We start from the raw sequence: 18162 nt of genomic DNA, 5'->3' as shown, positions 1-18162 counted from the left end.
ATCTCGTCTGTGGCTTTGAGCATCATCGTCACTCACCAGGGTATCCTGTGAAAAAGGGTCAGCCTTAGTGGGAGACATCTGCCCTGTGGCAGGTGGTTGGGTAGATCATTAACAGGGATTGTGAGTAAGACTGAGGCAAGCACACAGCCTTTTCTCAGGTTCCTACCAAATGGAACTAAATGTGTGCTCCCCACTGTTGCTGTTTATAATCTCTTTGTTGTCCCTACATGCAAGAGCATAAGAAATCTCAATACCCCTTTTGGCAGATTTTCAAATTCTCCATTTCAGTTTGAAGCGGTGGATGGGCATCTGTAGTGTGGTAGTAAAATCAACGAAACCACGCAAACATCATCCCCTTTTTGAATGAGCCGGAATATTCAGCCGGTATTGGGCTGAATACTTTGCTTTATATTTTTGAGGGGATCCTATGTTTTTTATTGGCCCATCTTTGTAAGCAGCCCCAAAACACAGGAATATTTGATCACCAAAAAAACATCCTGTCACATTGAGGGTTAGTGTAAAATAGAATGGGTCTGATGTGTGCCTTTTTCTATATATCAGAATAATCTTGATTTCATGCTATGACACAAGCAAACCATTTACTGAAGTTGTTATGTAACAAAACATTGGAACCCTTCGAGAGCTGTACATAATTATAACATTTGTCAAGTGGTCTCGTCTGAGAACTCCCCTCTGCGGCAAATTGTAATGCAAATCATTTCCCTGCACCTACTCTCTGGTGCTGAGTTACTGATGCTAAAGGAATAAGTCAACTAGAAATGTGTGAAGGAGTAAGCTGGTATTTTGACAGAGTATTATTCCTAGTTACATCTGTGACTCTTTTATGTTCAGAATCGGTATCCCTTGGTGTGGAGTGGAGCTTCTGCCGGCCACCCGGGTGGGAGTGTAGCAGTTATGCGTGCGTGCATCAGTGAGAGGGGCATGCGTGAAACAAGGTCTTGGGTCATTGATGTTGGAGAGTTGTGCGCTGCCACCACCTAGGCGTGATAGGACAAGGCTCTGTACTACAATTGAGGAATATAGGAATTATTCTGAGAAGATGTGAGAGCTGGAACCAGCACATTTGCGTTGTCAGGTCATATGAGCAGTGAGGTTGCCCTCCGCTTACAGAGGAACAATAATCTGACCCCAGAGACAACTATAAAGAAAGTGGAGGTGGCAGTATGAGTTAAACCTGACGTTTATTAGAAAGAACACAAGTATAACATCTGATGGCTGCATATAAGCTGTTATAAGATGTGTCTGAAGAATGAAGTCACTCAGGGTCGTTGGAATGTCACTTCCAAGAGAAAATCAATATGTTAGGAAGAAGACTTGGTATAGATGCCTGTTTGAAACAGTAAAACCCAATAAAACAATGAAAACTCCACTGAGTAATATGGAGACATCTCAAAAAGCTCAATCGATCTGAGGAGTCCAAACCTTTTTTTGAGGAATTTTAAAGAGAACGTTCCATTTTATGGCTTTCAAACATATTATTGTTATATATTATTATTATAAACACATTGCTCCTTTCCAATCCATTCTGTCTAAATGTACCTCATGAATACTAATTGTGGGAATCCTGAATGCTTGATTGGGGCTTCCTCTCAAATACTGTCAATGCGTGCTTGTGCCCAGGAAGATGCCCATGGGTTCATCGGGTGGGGTGGAGGGGGTCTGGTGCTGTTGTCTCTCCAGGCTGTCATGCTGATTACTGTCTTGTTCTTCAATGTGCAGGGCACGGTACAGATGGGATGCCTCATTGAACTGGACTACAAGACCAATCAACTGGGCTGTGCCCGCTACTGCAACCAGGCGATCAGTGTGAGTACCTCAGAGTGTAGGACAGTCAATGCACTCATTGTAGTTCACAAATGTGGCATGTGCAGCTTGTGGAGCTGGTTGGAGAGGGCAGGGGAGAAGCACACAGGAGCTCTGAAGAGAAGCACACAGATGAGAAAGCAACGCAGGGTGGAGCTGGCGAGAGAAGCAGACAGGCAAGAAAGCAACGCAGGGTGGAGCTGGTGAGAGAAGCAGACAGGCAAGAAAGCAACGCAGGGTGGAGAGGGCGGATTTGGAGAAGCACATGGTCAAGAGAAAGCAACGTGGAGCTGGGAAGAGAACCACACGGACAAGAAAGCAATGCAGAGTGGAAAGGATGGTTTGGGAGAAGCATGAGGGGAAGAGAGCCACGTGGAGCTGGGTAGAGAAGCACACAGATGAGAAAACAACACAGGGTGGAGAGGGCAGGGGAGAAGTAGACTGGCAAGAGAGAGAAATGTGGCACTGGGAAGAGAAGCACACAGAGGAGAAAGCAACACAGGGTGGAGAAGCACCTGGGCAAGAGAGCAATGCAGAGCTGCAGAGAGAAGCACACAGACAAAGCAATGCAGAGTGGAAAGGGCGGGTTGGGAGAAGCTCGAGGAGAAGAGAGCAATGTGGAGCAGGGGAGAGAAGCACACAGATGAGAAGGCAACGCAGATGAGAAAGCAACACAGGGTGGAGAGGGTGGGGAAGAAGCACACGGGCAAGAGAGCAGCGTGGAGCTGGGGAGAGAATCGCACAGATGAGAAAGCAACACAGATGAGAAAGCAATGCAGGGTGGAGAGGGTGGGGGATAAGTATGTGGGCAAGGGCGCAATGCAGAGCTGGGGAGAGAAGTGCACACATGGGAAAGCAACACAGATGAGAACAGCACACGGTGGCGAGGGCAGGGGAGAAGCACACGGCCAAGAGAGAGCAATGTGAAGCTGGGGAGAGAAGCACACAGTCAAGAAAGCAACACAAAACAGAAGAGAAAGCAAAACAGGATGGCGAGGGCAGGGGGATAAGCACAAGGGCAACAGAGAGCAATGTAAAGCTGGGGAGAGAAGCACACAGACGGCAAAGCAACGAAGGATGGAGAAGCACACAAGGGCGATCGCAACATAGAGGAGGTGAGGGAGAAGCACCCAGGTCATAGAAAGCAGCATGGAGAGTGCTTTATGGGGGTAGAGGAGTGCCAGAGGGAAGCTGCTGGAAAACCCATGCACTCTCATTGAGCTCTTAACCAATAAAAAAAAGTCGTGCTTGTAAAATAAATAGTATAAGGACACGAGCTATCTGTCCATGTTCCAGGAGAGGGACAAAAAGAAGAGGAGGGAGTAAAACCCACAGAAGCCAATGAATAAAAAGGGAGTGAATGAGTGTGACGATAAAGCCAGCCAATGGTAAGCAATGGGCGAGCTCTAAGCCCACTGTAAGCTGACGATAGGTCTAGACTAGACTTAAAAACAGCATCCGAAGCATCATCCTAAATATGGTGGGCCTTCGGATGGTAAGCGAGCTGTCCCTTGGTGGTTCGAGAGCTTACAAAGGGAGCCAGCTGAACCACCACTTGTAAATAACACTGATTCTAAATGCAGGGAAGGGGCCACGTGGCATCCACAAGTTTTCAGCAAATACCCCATCATACCACATTCAGAATAGCCTCCCTTAGCCACTGATCAAAGTTATTATATAAAACTCATCAATAACCCAAAACTGCTGCTGTGCAAGACTCTGGCTGTGCCCCTTCAAACAAAAGGACAGAATACTTATAAAAGTCAAGAAGAGGTAATGAGTGTGCTGATCAAAGGGTGAAATACAGACCTCTGCATCCAACGCACCGCCTCCGGCAGCAGATCCTTCTCCCACCTCGTCCCCAAAACCTGGAACTCCCTCCCCACCAACCTACGCAAGACCCAGAACACCCTAACCTTCAGAAAGCACCTAAAAACATGGCTTTTCGAGCAGTAACCTTGCCCCCACACCTATCCCCCCTCTCCCAGCGCCTTGAGACCCTACGGGGTGAGGAGTGCGCTTAATAAATGTATTTGGTTGGTTGATTGATCGATTGATTGATTTCCAAATTTTTGACTTCTTGGAATGAGGCTGAACTATGAGCGTGTGATGCCAACATGGCCGGGAATCAAGGGAGCTTGGCAGCAGGCTTAGGGCATGGCCCACCAGTTGGGTATTGGTACCAGCCGCATGGGTGCTCTTAAACACGGAAAGCATTAGAACTGCCTTAGGGAGTGGGGCATGGGTCACCCCCATCACCCTGGCGTGACCTCTACGTGTACCTTTCACTGTGGTGCACAAAGTCCCCCTGCTGCACCCTGAAATGCTTCTCCATTGTACTAAAGCTTGTACCATGTAGTTACATTCACTGGTTCTCAACAAAGTTAACTATAATGTGTATTGATATCATTCTGATGACAAGTTAGGGAGTCTTGTGGATATGAAAGGTGTTCTTGCTGGACCACTGTGTTCCTGACATGTGCACCTCACTGGCCTTTTGAAGCTGGCCCATTTGGCAAGGGCCAGAGTGCCTTATAGGCCAGTCACAGTTTTGCACCATGCCTTCTGCCCCCATGGCAGCTGCCACAAGCCATAATGTTCATAAGTACAATCTGATCATCTGTCTGGTTTCCTTTACCCCACAGGAGCCTGGCTGCTGCAAAGGATTTTTTGGACCTGATTGCAGACAGTGCCCAGCTGGATTCAGCAACCCCTGCTTTGGACGAGGCCTTGTAAGTTGCCACTGCGCTGCTGGATATGGGGCAGAGCAGCTAATCAGAACAGGGAGGACAGAGCAGTTCATCAGGGCAGAACATGTCTGGTCAGCATAAGTAAAGGGTAGCCGCTCAGCAAAGCATAGAGCAGCTCAGCAAGGAAGGACCAAGGAGCTCAGCAGAGCCACTGGACAGAACAGCTCAGCAGAGCCCCAAGACGGAGCAGAACAACCAGGACAGAGCAGCCCAGCAGATGCACAGGACAGAGCAGCTCAGTGCAGCCATTGGGACAGAACCAAACAGTCAGGCCAGTGCAGCTTAGCAGAGTTAGTAGAGCCAACAGAACAGAGCAGCTCAGTGGAGCCAGCAGAAAGTAGTAGCTCATCAAAAGGACAGTGCAGCTCAGAAAAGCAAGAAGGCCATAGCAGTTCAGCAGAGGCAGTAGGACATAGATCAGGCAGCAGGCCATAGCAGTTCAGCAGAGGCAGTGGGACATAGATCAGGCAGCAGGCCATAGCAGTTCAGCAGAGGCAGTAGGACGTAGCAGCTCAGCAGAGAAAGGACAGAGCAGCTCAGAAGATCCAGCAGGACACATTAGCTCAGAACAGAACAAGCAGGGGAAAGCAGCTCAGCAGAGGAAGCAGGACATAGCAGCTCATCAAAGGAAGGGCGACAGAGCAGCTCAGAAGAGCCAGAAGGCCATAGTAGCTCATCAGAGGCAGTAGGACATAGAAAGTTAGGCAGCAGGCCATTGCAGGTCAGCAGAGGCAGTAGGACATAGGTCACGCAGAAGGCCATAGCAGTTCAGCAGAGGCAGCAGGACATAGCATCTCAGCAGAGAAAAGACAGAGCAGCTCAGAAGAGCCAGCAGAACACATCAGCTCAGAAGAGAGCCAGCAGAACACATCAGCTCAGAAGAGAGCCAGCAGGATACAACAGCCCAGCAGAGGCAGCAGGACATAGCAGCTCATCAAAGGAAGAAAGACAGAGCAGTTCAGCAGAGCCTGAAGGCCATAGCTGCTCAACAGAGGCAGTAGGACATAGAAGCTCAGGCAGCAGACCAAGCAGCTCAGCAGAGGCAGTAGGACATAGCACCTCAGGCAGCGGGACATAGCAGCCCTCAGAGGAAGGACAGAGCAGTTCAGCAGAGCCAGTAGGACAGAGAAGATCAGCACAGCCAGTAGGACAGAGAAGATCAGCACAGCCAGTAGGACAGAGCAGCTCAGCAGAGAAAGGAGGACAGAGTAGCTCAGCAGAGTGAGTAGGAAGAGAAGCTGAAGAGAGTGCACAGGACAGAGAAGCTAGGTAGAGTGTCCTGACATGAGCCAGGGCTCCGGCATGGAGCACTCGGAGTGGAGCTGTTGTGTTCATACTCCTGTGGTCTCTCACAGGCGAGCACTCTGTACCTCACTGCTCTGAGGTTACTCAAGGCTGAGCTATTCCTCACTTCTCTACAGTCCCTCACCTATAATGTGGCGGAGCCACTTCTCATCCACCTGTGGTCTCTCTTTATATGATTAGCTCAGCTGTGCCCCATCCCTGTAGAGTCTCTTTGTATGATTGGCTCAGCTGTGCCCCACCCTTGTAGTCTCTCTTTGTATGATTGGCTCAGCTGTGCCCCACCCCTGTAGTCTCTCTTTGTATGATTGGCTCAGCTGTGCCCCACCCCAGGGCTCGCTTTGTATGATTGGCTCAGCTGTGCCCCACACCCCTGGTGCTCTCTTTGTATGATTGACTCTGCTGTGCCCCACACCTCTGGGGCACTCTTTGTATGACAGGCTGAGTTGTGCCCCATCCCTGTGGTCTCTTTGTTTGATTGGCTCAACTGTGCCTCACACTCATGTGGTCTCTCTTTCTATGATTGGTTCAGCTGTGCCCTGCACCCCTGGGGCTCTCTTTCTATGATTGGCTCAGCTGTGCCACACCCCTGGGGCTCTCTTTGTATGATTGGCTCAGCTGTGCCCCCACACCCCTGGGGCTCACTTTGTTTGATTGGCTCAGCTGTGCCTGCACCCCTTGGGCTCTCTATGATTGGCTCAGCTGTGCCACACCCTTGGGGCTCTCTTTGTATGATTGGCTCATCTGTTCCCAACACCCTTGGGGCTCTCTTTGTACGATTGGTTAAGCTGTGCCCCACAACCCCTGGGGCTCACTTTGTATGATTGGTTCTGCTGTACCCCACACCCCTGGGGCTGTCTTTGTATGATTGGCTCAGCTTTGTCCCACACCCCTGGGGCTCTCTTTTTATGATTGACTCAGCTGTGCCCCACACCCCTGGGGCTCTCTTTGTATGATTGGCTCAGCTGTGCCTCCACACCCCTGGGGCTCGCTTAGTATGATTAGCTCAGCTGTGCTTCACACCCCTGGGGCTCTCTTTGTATGATTGGCTCAGCTATTCCCCACCTATGGGGCTCTCTTTGTAAGATTGGCTCAGCTTTGTCCCACACCCCTGGGGCTCTCTTTGTATGATTGTCTCAGCTGTGCCCCACCCCTGTAGTCTCTCTTTGTATGATTGGCTCAGCTGTGCCCCACCCCTGGAGCTCGCTTTGTATGATTGGCTCAGCTGTGCCCCACACCCCTTGTGCTCTCTTTGTATGATTGGCTCTGCTGTGCCCCACACCACTGGGGCACTCTTTGTATGACAGGCTGAGTTGTGCCCCATCCCTGTGGTCTCTTTGTTTGATTGGCTCAACTGTGCCTCACACTCATGTGGTCTCTCTTTCTATGATTGGTTCAGCTGTGCCACGCACCCCTGGGGCTCTCTTTCTATGATTGGCTCAGCTGTGCCACACCCCTGGGGCTCTCTTTGAATGATTGGCTCAGCTGTGCCCCCACACCCCTGGGGCTCACTTTGTTTGATTGGCTCAGCTGTGCCCGCACCCCTTGGGCTCTCTATCTATGATTGGCTCAGCTGTGCCCCCACACCCCTGGGGCTCACTTTGTTTGATTGGCTCAGCTGTGCCCGCACCCCTTGGGCTCTCTTTCTATGATTGGCTCAGCTGTGCCAAACCCTTGGGGCTCTCTTTGTATGATTGGCTCATCTGTTCCCAACATCCTTGGGGCTCTCTTTGTATGATTGGTTAAGCTGTGCCCCACAACCCCTGGGGCTCACTTTGTATGATTGGTTCTGCTGTACCCCACACCACTGGGGCTCTCTTTGTATGGTTGGCTCAGCTGTGCCCCACCCATGGGGCTCTCTTTGTATGATTGGCTCAGCTTTGTCCCACACCCCTGGGTCTCTCTTTATATGATTGGCTCAGCTGTGCCCCACACCCCTGGGGCTCTCTTTGTATGATTGGCTCAGCTGTGCCTCCACACCCCTGGGGCTCGCTTTGTATGATTAGCTCAGCTGTGCTTCACACCCCTGGGGCTCTCTTTGTATGATTGGCTCAGGTGTTCCCCACCTATGGGGCTCTCTTTGTAAGATTGGCTCAGCTTTGTCCCACACCCCTGGGGCTCTCTTTGTATGATTGGCTCAGCTGTGCCCCACCCCTGTGTTCCCTCTTTGATTGGCTCAGCTGTCCCCCACACCACAGGGGCTCTCTTTGTATGATTGGCTCAGCTGTGCCCCCACACCCCTGGGGCTCACTTTGTATGATTGGCTCAGCTGTGCCCCACACCCCTGGGGCTCTCTTTATATGATTGGCTCAGCTGTGCCCCACACTCCTGTGGTCTCTCTTTGTATGATTGGCTCAACTGTGCCTCACACTCATGTGGTCTCTCTTTCTGTGATTGGCTCAGCTGTGCCTCACACCCCTGGGAGACTCTGTATGATTGGCTCAGCTGTGCCCCACACACCTGGGGCTCTTTGTATGATTGATTGAGATGTGCCCCACACCCCTGGGGCTCTCTTTCTATGATTGGCGCAGCTGTGCGCAACATCCTTGGGGCTGTCTTTGTATGATTGGCTCAGCTGTGCCCCACCCATGGGGCTCTCTTTGTATGACTGGCTTAGCTGTGCCCCACACCCCTGGGGCTCTCTTTGTATGATTGGCTCAGCTGTGTCCAACACCCCTGGTGCTCTCTTTGTATGACTGGCTCATCTGTGCCCCACCGCTGTGTTCCCTCTTTGTATGATTGGCTCATTTGTGCCCAACACCCTTGGGGCTCTCTTTGTATGATTGGCTCAGCTGTGCCCAACACCCTTGGGGATCTCTTTGTATGATTGGCTCATCTGTGCCCCACCCCTGTGTTCCCTCTTTGTATGATTGGCTCATCTGTGCCCAACACCCTTGGGGCTCTCTTTGTATGATTGGCTCAGCTGTGCCCCACACCCCTGGGGCTCTCTTTGTATGATTGGCTCGACGTGCCCCACACCCCTGTAGTCTCTTTGTATGATTGGCTGGGCTGTGCCCCACACATCTGGGGCACTCCTTGTATGATTGGCTGAGTTGTGCCCTTTAACTGTGGTCTCTCTTAATATGATTGGCTCAACTGTGCCTCACACTCATGTGGTCTCTCTTTCTATGACTGGCTCATCTGTGCCCCACACCCCTGGGGCTCTCTTTCTATGATTGGCGCAGCTGTGCCCAACATCCTTGGGGCTCTCTTTGTATGACTGGCTTAGCTGTGCCCCACACCCCTGGGGCTCTCTTTGTATGATTGGCTCAGCTGTGTCCAACACCCCTGGTGCTCTCTTTGTATGACTGGCTCATCTGTGCCCCACCGCTGTGTTCCCTCTTTGTATGATTGGCTCATTTGTGCCCAACACCCTTGGGGCTCTCTTTGTATGATTGGCTCAGCTGTGCCCAACACCCTTGGGGATCTCTTTGTATGATTGGCTCATCTGTGCCCCACCCCTATGTTCCCCCTTTGTATGATTGGCTCATCTGTGCCCAACACCCTTGGGGCTCTCTTTGTATGATTGGCTCATCTGTGCCCAACACCCTTGGGGCTCTCTTTGTATGATTGGCTCAGCTGTGCCCCACGCCCCTGGGGCTCTCTTTGTATGATTGGCTTGGCTGTGCCCCACACTTCTATAGTCTCTCTTTGTATGATTGGCTTGACGTGCCCCAAACTCCTGTAGTCTCTTTGTATGATTGGCTAGACTGTGCCCCACACTCCTGTAGCCTCTGTTTGTATGATTGGCTAGGCTGTGTCCCACACCTCTGGGGCACTCCTTGTATGATTGGCTGAGTTGTGCCCTTTAACTGTGGTCTCTCCTAATATGATTGGCTCAACTGTGCCTCACACTCATGTGGTCTCTCTTTCTATGATTGGCTCATCTGTGCCCAACACCCTTGGGGCTCTCTTTGTATGATTGTCTCAGCTATGCCCAACACCCTTGGGGTTCTCTTTGTATGATTGGCTCATCTGTGCCCCACCCCTGTGTTCCCTCTTTGTATGATTGGCTCATCTGTGCCCAACACCATTGGGGCTCTCTTTGTATGATTGGCTCAGCTGTGCCCAACACCCTTGGGGCTCTCTTTGTATGATTGGCTCAGTTGTGCCCCTCACCCCTGGGACTCTCTTTGTATGATTGGCTCAGCTGTGCCCCACACTTCTATAGTCTCTCTTTGTATGATTGGCTCGGCTGTGCCCCACACTCCTGTAGTCTCTTTGTATGATTGGCTCGGCTGTGCCCCACACTCCTGTAGTCTCTCTTTGTATGATTGGCTAGGTTGTGGCCCACACCTCTGGGGCACTCCTTGTATGATTGGCTGAGTTGTGCCCTTTCCCGGTGGTCTCTCTTAATATGATTGGCTCAACTGTGCCTCACACTCATGTGGTCTCTCTTTCTATGATTGGCTCAGCTGTGCCCCACACCACTGGGGCTCTCTGTATGATTGTCTCAGCCATGCCCCACACCCCTGGGACTCTTTGTATGATTGGCTCAGCCGTGTCCCCACACCCCTGGGGCTCTCTTTGTATGATTGGCTCAGTTGTGCCCCACATCCCTTGGGCTCACTTTGTATGATTTGCTCAGCTGTGCCCCACACCCCTGGGGCTCTCTTTGTATGATTGGCTCAGTTATGCCCCACACCCCTAGGCCCTCTTTGTATGATTGGCTCAGCTGTGCCCCACACCCCTGGGGCTCTCTTTGTATGATTGGCTCAGCTGTGCCCCACACCCCTGGGGCTCTCTTTGTATGATTGGCTCAGCTGTGCCCCACACCCTTGGTGCTCTCTGGGAGATGTATGATCAGCTTTGCTGCTCTTTCCTCCTCTTTGGTCAATGAGATCTGTCTGATTGGCTCTGTTGTGCCCCACTCCTGTGGTCTCTCTTTCTATGATTGGCTCATCTGTGCCCCACCCCCTGCACACTATGGGAAATGTCTGATCGGCTTGTTTGTTCTTTATATCCCTGCGGTCCATCAGAGCTGTCTGATTGTCCATGCTTTGCCCCACACCCCAGGGCCTCTCCAGAAGCTCTGTGATTTGCTTGGCTGTTCTTTACTCCTATGGGGTCCCTCAGAGCTGTATTTTTGCCCCCACTGTGCCCCACAAACTCAGACTATGAGAGCCCTGTGATTGGCTTGTTGCCCCTTTGGTTTATCAGAGCTCCTTGACTGGCTCAATTTTTCCTCCACAGCCCTACGGACCATGGGAGCAGTATGATTTGCTGGGCTTCTCTTTACACCTCTGTGCTCCCTTAGAGCTCTAGGATTGGCTCCATTGAGTCCTACCCCTGTGGCTCTGGCAACATTATGATTGGCTTGCCTGTTTGTCATGCCCTGCATTCCCCTAAAGCTCTCTGATTAGCTCTGTTGTGCCCCACCCCCGAAGACTAGAGCATAGTGTGATTAGTTTTTTGCCCCTGAGATCTATCAGAGCTGTTTGATTGGCTCAGATTTCCCCCAACTTTTCTGGGGCATTTTGTTTGGCGTGGCTGTTTTTTACACTCGTGTAGTACCTCAGAGCTGTCTGACTGGCTCACTGGTGCCTCTTGCCCATGTGGACTATGAGAAGTATCATTGGCTTGGCTGTTCTTAACCCCTCGTTGTCCCTTAGAGCTGTCTGATTGGCTCACCAGTGCTTCATGCCCTTACATTCTGTCATATGGCTACAAGAGTATTTCAGTACCCAGGCACAAGATGGCACTGCCTCTAGAATCAGTAAATGTAAGGCAAAGGAGCCAAAGTGTTCATTCTTTTCTTCTTGCAGTGCAGTGATGGGATCCAGGGGAACGGCAGCTGTATGTGCTTCGAGGACTACAAAGGAATGGCCTGTCACATTTGCTCGAACCCGAATCGTCATGGTGAAAACTGCGAAGAAGGTCAGTTGAGCATGTCTGGGACAAGTTGGCATGAAGGACTTAAATAAAGACCCCTCAGTGAATTTTCAACATGCATTTGCTACTTCACATGTAAAAATAGGATATTGTTAAAGTAGCAAAAATTGAATTTAGGTTCATCCTAGGTGCCTCAGCCTTTTCTGTTCTTAGACCGCAGAGAGGGTCACCTAGTGCGTGCCTTGCTGAAGGCGTCACTTGAGCACTCATTGAAGAGGGGCATTGCTGTTGTTCTAGCAAGCTCACTGGTCTGGTACCCTGAAATGCTTTGCTTAATGCGCATGTTGAGTCTGTTTGAAAGATATAACCTCTCTGTTTCTTCCTATTGCCCGCATGTCACAATACACTCATATTTCTAGCTGTAACAGCATGTGTTTTGCTTATGTGAGTCTGAGATGGGGAGAGTCAGAGAAAGAGGTGTGGATTAGAAAGAGATGGAGAGATAGATGTGTGTGTCTGAGGAAGAGATAGACGTGTGTGAGAGAGCGGTTGGGATGTGTTTGTTAGAGAGGAGAGATGTGTGTGTTAGAAAGTAGACATAGATGTGAGTGAGAGAGAGAGGTGTGTGAGAGAGGGACAGATATATGTATGTGTCGGAGAGGGGGAAGAGATGTGTGCATTAGAGGGAGAAGAGATGTATGTGTTAGAGGGGGTAGAGATGTGTGTGCTGGGAGAGATGTGTGTGCTTGGGAGAGATAGATGTGTGTGAGGGAGAGAGAGAGGTGTGTGTGAGAGGGAGGGTGAGATAGGTGTGTATTTGTGTGTGTGTGAGAGGGAGGGATAGGTGTGTGTGTTTGTGAGAGAGAAAGTGAGAGATATGTATGTGTGAGAGAGAGGGCTAGATCATGTGTGTGAAAGAGAGAGGGGGCGGTGTGTGTGTGTGTAGGTGTGGGGCAGATGTGAGTGAGAGAGAGAGAGAGGGAGAGTGTTATAAGGTTTCTACCAAAATAATAGGATTGCATATTAGGATGACAGAACTTCAAGATTTGTGAGACTGAGTCCGTCCACCCCATCAGAAGCCGCCGGCCCAATCCTAGCTAACTCACAGTGCCTCGTCTAGACCCCGAACCCTGCCAGGACAGAAGGTGATGGTGGAAACTTGAAAATGACACTGACTCCTAAGGTAGTTGTGGAATCAGATCTCGTCCTTTCGCTGTATTACTCATGCATGGGCAGCAAAACACAAGAGAGATAATAGATACGTTTTCAATACATTTATTGAAAGAATCTTAACCTTTCATAGAGAGAATGAGCTGCGATAATGAGGCAGATGAAAGAAAGCAAAGTTACCGGCATTACGAAGATGGTAAAGAGGATGATCAAAGCAACCTTGATAAATGATTTCTAGGTGGTCCTGCATTAATCCTAAGACTACACTGAGAGCATAGCGGGTGTCCCCGCTGCCTTTGCCCGATCTAAAAGATTAGCGTTAGCCTCATACCTGGAAACTGTCAGGAGTCAGCCTGTAGTGTGGATGGCAATCCTCTCTGGAAGCTAAACTGGTAGCTGCATATAATAACACCGCCTTGTGTTAAAAGCACAGCTCTGATGCAGTGCTATGTCTAGGTGTTAGAAGCTGTCTCTTGAATTGGCAACACCAGGAATAGGGTATTCTGTGCTGTGTTCCTAGCACTGGACTGAGTGTACTGATTATATGTCGAGAAAATGCTGACTGAAACAAGCAACTCACACAACATATTCCTAGAATAATATAATTTGAGTGAAGTGTGTTAAATGTCACTGCTAAAAGCCACACTAAAAAAAAAAATCAGCTAAAACATGTAAAATTTGAAATAGAAGATGAAGCTAAAATAGGGACCCAACGTGGGTCCAAGAGGGCCTCACTACAATCGGTGAGTATTTGTGTGTGCAAGAGAGAGGTAGAGATAAGCATGTGAGAGATGAATAGATGTATGTGTGTGTCAGAGAGGAAAGTGTGTGAGAGAGAGGGAGAGATGTATGTGTCTGAGACAGAGAGGGAGGTGTGTGAGAGAGAGGGAGATGTTTGTGTGAGAGAGGGAGAGGTGTATGTGTCTGAGAGAGAGGGATAGGTGTGTGTGCAAGAGGGACAGATGTATGTGTGAGAGAGATAGGAAGGTGTGTGAGTGAGAGAGGGATATGTGTATATGAGAGAGAGGGACATGTATGTGTCTGAGACAGAGGAAGGTGTGTGTGTGTGAGAGAGAGGGAGATGTGTATGTGTCTGAGAGAGAGGAACAGATGTATGTGTGAGAGAGCGATAGGAAGGTGTGTGAGTGAGAGGGGGATATGGGTATGAGAAAGAGGGAGAGATGTATGTGTCTAAGACAGAGGAATGTGTGTGTGTGAGAGAGAGGGAGATGTGTATGTGTGAGGGAGAGATGTGTCTCTGAGGGAGGGACAGATATGTGTGTGTCAAAGAGGGATAGATGTATGTGTGTGAGAGAGAAAGGTGAGAGAGAGGAATATGTGTATGTGAGAGAGAGGGACATGTATGTGTTTAAGACAGACCGAGAGGAAGGTGCGTGTGAGAGAGGGAGATGTGTATGTGTCTGAGAGAGAGGGACAGATGTATGTGTGAGGAAGAGCGATGGGAAGGTGATTGAGACAGAGGGATATGTGTATATATGAGAGAGGGGCATATGTATGTGTCTGAGACAGAGAGAGAGGAAGGTGTGTGAGAGAGAGGAATAGATATTTTTGTGTCCGTGAGGGATAGATGTATGTGTGAGAGAGAGAGAGAAAGAGAGAAAGGAAGGTGTGTGAGTGAGAGGGAGATATGGGTATGAGAAAGAGGGAGAGATGTATGTGTCTAAGACAGAGAGAGGAATGTGTGTGTGTGAAAGAGAGAGAGGGAGATGTGTATGTGTGAGGGAGAAATGTGTCTCTGAGGTAGGGATAGATGTGTGTGTCAAAGAGGGATAGATGTATGTGTGTGAAAGGTGAGTGAGAGAGGAATATGTGTATGTGAGAGAGGGAGAGATGTGTCTGAGAGAGAGCAAGGTATGTGAGAGAAAGAAAGAGGGAGATGTGTATGTGAGAGAGGGAGAGATGTATGTGTCTGAGAGAGAGGGATAGATGTGTGTCTGAGAGGGACAGATGTATGTGAGAGAGTGATAGGAAGGTGAGTGAGGGAGAGGGATATGTGTATAAGAGAGAGGGAGAGATGTATGTGTCTGAGAGAGAGGTGTGTGTGTGAGAGAGAAAGGTGTGTGAGAGAGAAAGAGGGAGATGTGTATGTGAGAGAGAGGGAGAGGAAGGTAAGTGAGAGAGGGATATGTGTATGAGAGAGAGGGAGAGATATATGTGTCAGGGAGAGAGAGTAAGGTGTGTGAGAGAGAGAAGGGGAGCTGTGTGAGTGAGAGAGGAATATGTGTGAGGGAGAGATGGGTGTGTGAATGAATGCCTTCTCCCTCACTAAAGACTAATTCTAGCTTCTTTGCCCGTCAGACAGTGTCTGGAGCACAAATTCTAATGCTTCTTAAAATCCCACCCCTAAAATCTATGTCCCTAGCGCCAGACCTTGCTTAGGCTGAGCCGGTCTCCAGCAGGCAGTGCTTGCTCCTGGAAGGCGGGCATTGACAGACCTGGCCAACAGCTTAGTTTCAGCCTGCACTTACTGCTGGTGGTTGATGTTTTTTGTGCAGGAAGTGTTTGCACTTGATAGCTCTCCTCCCACATGTCTACTTAGGAGAAGAGGTGAGGCGTCCAGACACCATAGATCTCACCGGTACAAGTTCTTGTTCAATGAATGTGTTTTGGAAATGCAGCCAGTACAGAAAGGAGATCTGTCACTTTCTTCCCAGGACACTTGACACTCTCGACACAATCTCTGCCTCCATGTTGATTTTGTGCCACTAGGAGCTTCTAAAAATCACTAATTCCGTCATCCCCAGGCACCAATGGAAGAGAAGAGATGTACAGTGTCTTAGTTTTTATACTGTCTACCCCTGGGGGAACATCACATAACTCAGAGACTCTACACCATGAAGTAATACAATATTCACAAAAAACATTCTTACAAAATTAATGTAAATACATGCATATAATAAAATCTGTAACAATCCGATGGCAATCTGTAGTAGAGAACAAATAGTTGAATCGCTTGTTTGGTGTTGGAAAGTGGAGTATTATGTGGTGTATTATGTGGTGTGGGGGTTAGTCCCCTCCAAGTATTACTCTCACAATTCTCAAAAGATGGTCCTTGGATTCACACTAGTGAACCCTTAGCTCAGTCCTGGGAGTGTGGCAAAGAGCAGTCCGACTTTACCAGAGGAACATGTGTTAAGCACTTCAGCGCACCAACATGGACGATAAGTAATTGACAGGACTCGAAAGAAATCTGACACCAATTTATACAAATAAAGCTCATTTTTATATAAGTTTAGACACCAAAATGAATGGAATTGAACAAGTATAATCGAAGTTATAGATTTTAGAAGCAATATTAAAACACAGCAGAACTGCCATTTAAATGTTGCATTGAAGTCTACGGAGAAATATCACTAGTTGCAAAAACATACTTAGAAAGTGAGTCACGTGGAAGTCTCACAGGGTTAAGGTTGTGCAGTCCCTAGGACCAGATCACAACAATGAGTTCAGTGTTACCTGGCCGGTGGCACCCGGGTGCAGAGATGTCCGTGGTGCTGACCAGGACTCGTGTTGAAGTCAATGGCAGAACACTACTGTTGACAAATGACCACTTGGAGGTCGAACTGCTGGGAACCCTTGGAGGGTTAAGGTTGTGCTGGTCCTAGGACTAGGTCACAGCAGTCAGTTCACTTCTACCTGGTCCGTGGGGTCATGGTGCAGAGTGGACCTGGCTGTCCATGGTGCTGGACGGGACTTGCGTTGACGTCAATGGCAGGGCCCACTGTTGACAAAAGACCACTTGGAGGTTGAGTTGTGGGAAACCTTTACAGGGTTAAGGCTGTGTGGGTCCTGGGACTAGGCCACAACACTCAGTTCACTTCTACCAGGTCATTGGGGGTCCAGATGCACAGTTGCCCTGGCTGTCCGTGGTGCTGAATGGGACTCGTGCTGGTGCTGATTTTACTGCTTACACAACGGTGCTGACAAAGGGATGCAAAATCTCAGCTGGGACTGGGTTGCAGATGTTGGATGCAAGTTGCACGCTGTGCCCTGCAACATGGAGTGCAGGGGTCTGTTACTGGACTGGCAACCAACAAGTCTTGGCAGCAGTAAGGGTGCAGAAATCCCTTAGGAACATCCTGAGGTCTGAGGGAGCGGTGTAGCAGCCTGAAACCTGGCGGCAGACTGGACTACAACTCCCAGAAGACAATGGACCACCTGGTTTTTCAATGATCCCACAGCGGGCCCAATGGTGGGTGAAGAGTCCGAATCTGTGGTGTTTTTACCTGCAGTTTTCATGGACTAGTGCCACTCATCCGAGGGAGACTGAAGGTGCTTCTGCCTTCCACAGGGGTCCCTCTGCCTGAAAGTGATGAGTTCCAGCCAAGGGCAAGGGTTGTTCATGCACTTTCCAGTCTGTTACCTCAGGGACAGAATTTCCCTCTTGCTTGGATGCAGTGGGCAGAGTCCAGTCATCGTTGATGTAGAGCTCCTCTTGGTCCATCTTCAAAGTGGGTCGATCAGATGTAAGGTTCTGGTGTCAGGGGTGTAAATAAATGCTAGATTTAGGAGAGTTAATGGTGTGGAGGCTAGTGGCCAATGGGCAGCAGGCTCCTACAGCTAATCCATGCCTGAGGTGCCCACATCTGGTGGGACAGGTCACCTTCAGCTACCCAGAACCCTCGTTCCTGACAGTCCTAAGAAGCAGAGTAGCAGGTATGTTTGCTCAGAGACTTTGAAAACTGCATAACTTGTGTGAGGTAGCCTCTTTGTAGAGTTACTCCATTCACAACCCTTTTACTGATCAGTTCATTAAATTGGGGTGTGGCAAACAAATTCAGAGCCAGTATCCTTCCCAAAATTAACTTGACATTTATATGGTATTTAGGGGACACACTGACTTTAGTCTTAGCAGAGTTTACAATCTGAAAATTACAATAAGAATACAACTGCCTAGTCCTCCCTATAGGTCTACTGCTGTTTGATGTAATATAATTACATCCTCTTCATACATCTGGGTGAAACCAAAGATGTTATCAAGTTTTGAGGGAGCATCCTAACCGGTTCACTGATTTTGAGAAATCTTGAGTATACAATGAAAGTAGAATTGGCGCCAAAGTAGATTCCTGGTTAAGGACATTGCAGGAAGTAATCCTTTCACTTAAACCCTTATCTGCACCCTTTAATATCTGGTACCTAGTGTTATTGTGGAATCTGTTAGGAACCAAAGAGTACCGTTGGGATCTCCAGAGCAGTCACCTTGTGCCGCAACAAATCTGGTCAACTTTGTCATAACTTTGTCATAGGCTGTCCAAAGAATAAA

The 18162-nt window shown here is 49.2% G+C and overlaps 1 protein-coding gene across 2 annotated transcripts in view; it reads left to right on the top strand.

The window, feature by feature from the left end:
- The window catches only part of STAB1 (stabilin 1), an 829863-nt gene that overhangs the window by 303948 nt on the left and 507753 nt on the right, over positions 1–18162 (top strand). For both annotated transcript variants that reach the window (XM_069206091.1, XM_069206090.1), the window contains exons 21-23: positions 1741–1827; positions 4470–4556; positions 11642–11753. In XM_069206091.1, coding sequence (XP_069062192.1) covers positions 1741–1827; positions 4470–4556; positions 11642–11753 — 286 coding nt within the window. The remainder of the gene's footprint in view (positions 1–1740; positions 1828–4469; positions 4557–11641; positions 11754–18162) is intronic.

This window comes from Pleurodeles waltl, chromosome 9 (genome assembly GCF_031143425.1).
Source record: "Pleurodeles waltl isolate 20211129_DDA chromosome 9, aPleWal1.hap1.20221129, whole genome shotgun sequence".
Taxonomy (NCBI): Eukaryota; Metazoa; Chordata; class Amphibia; order Caudata; family Salamandridae; genus Pleurodeles; species Pleurodeles waltl.
The sequence above is the reverse complement of the archived record's forward strand: the minus strand, read 5'-3'. Positions and strand labels throughout refer to the sequence as shown.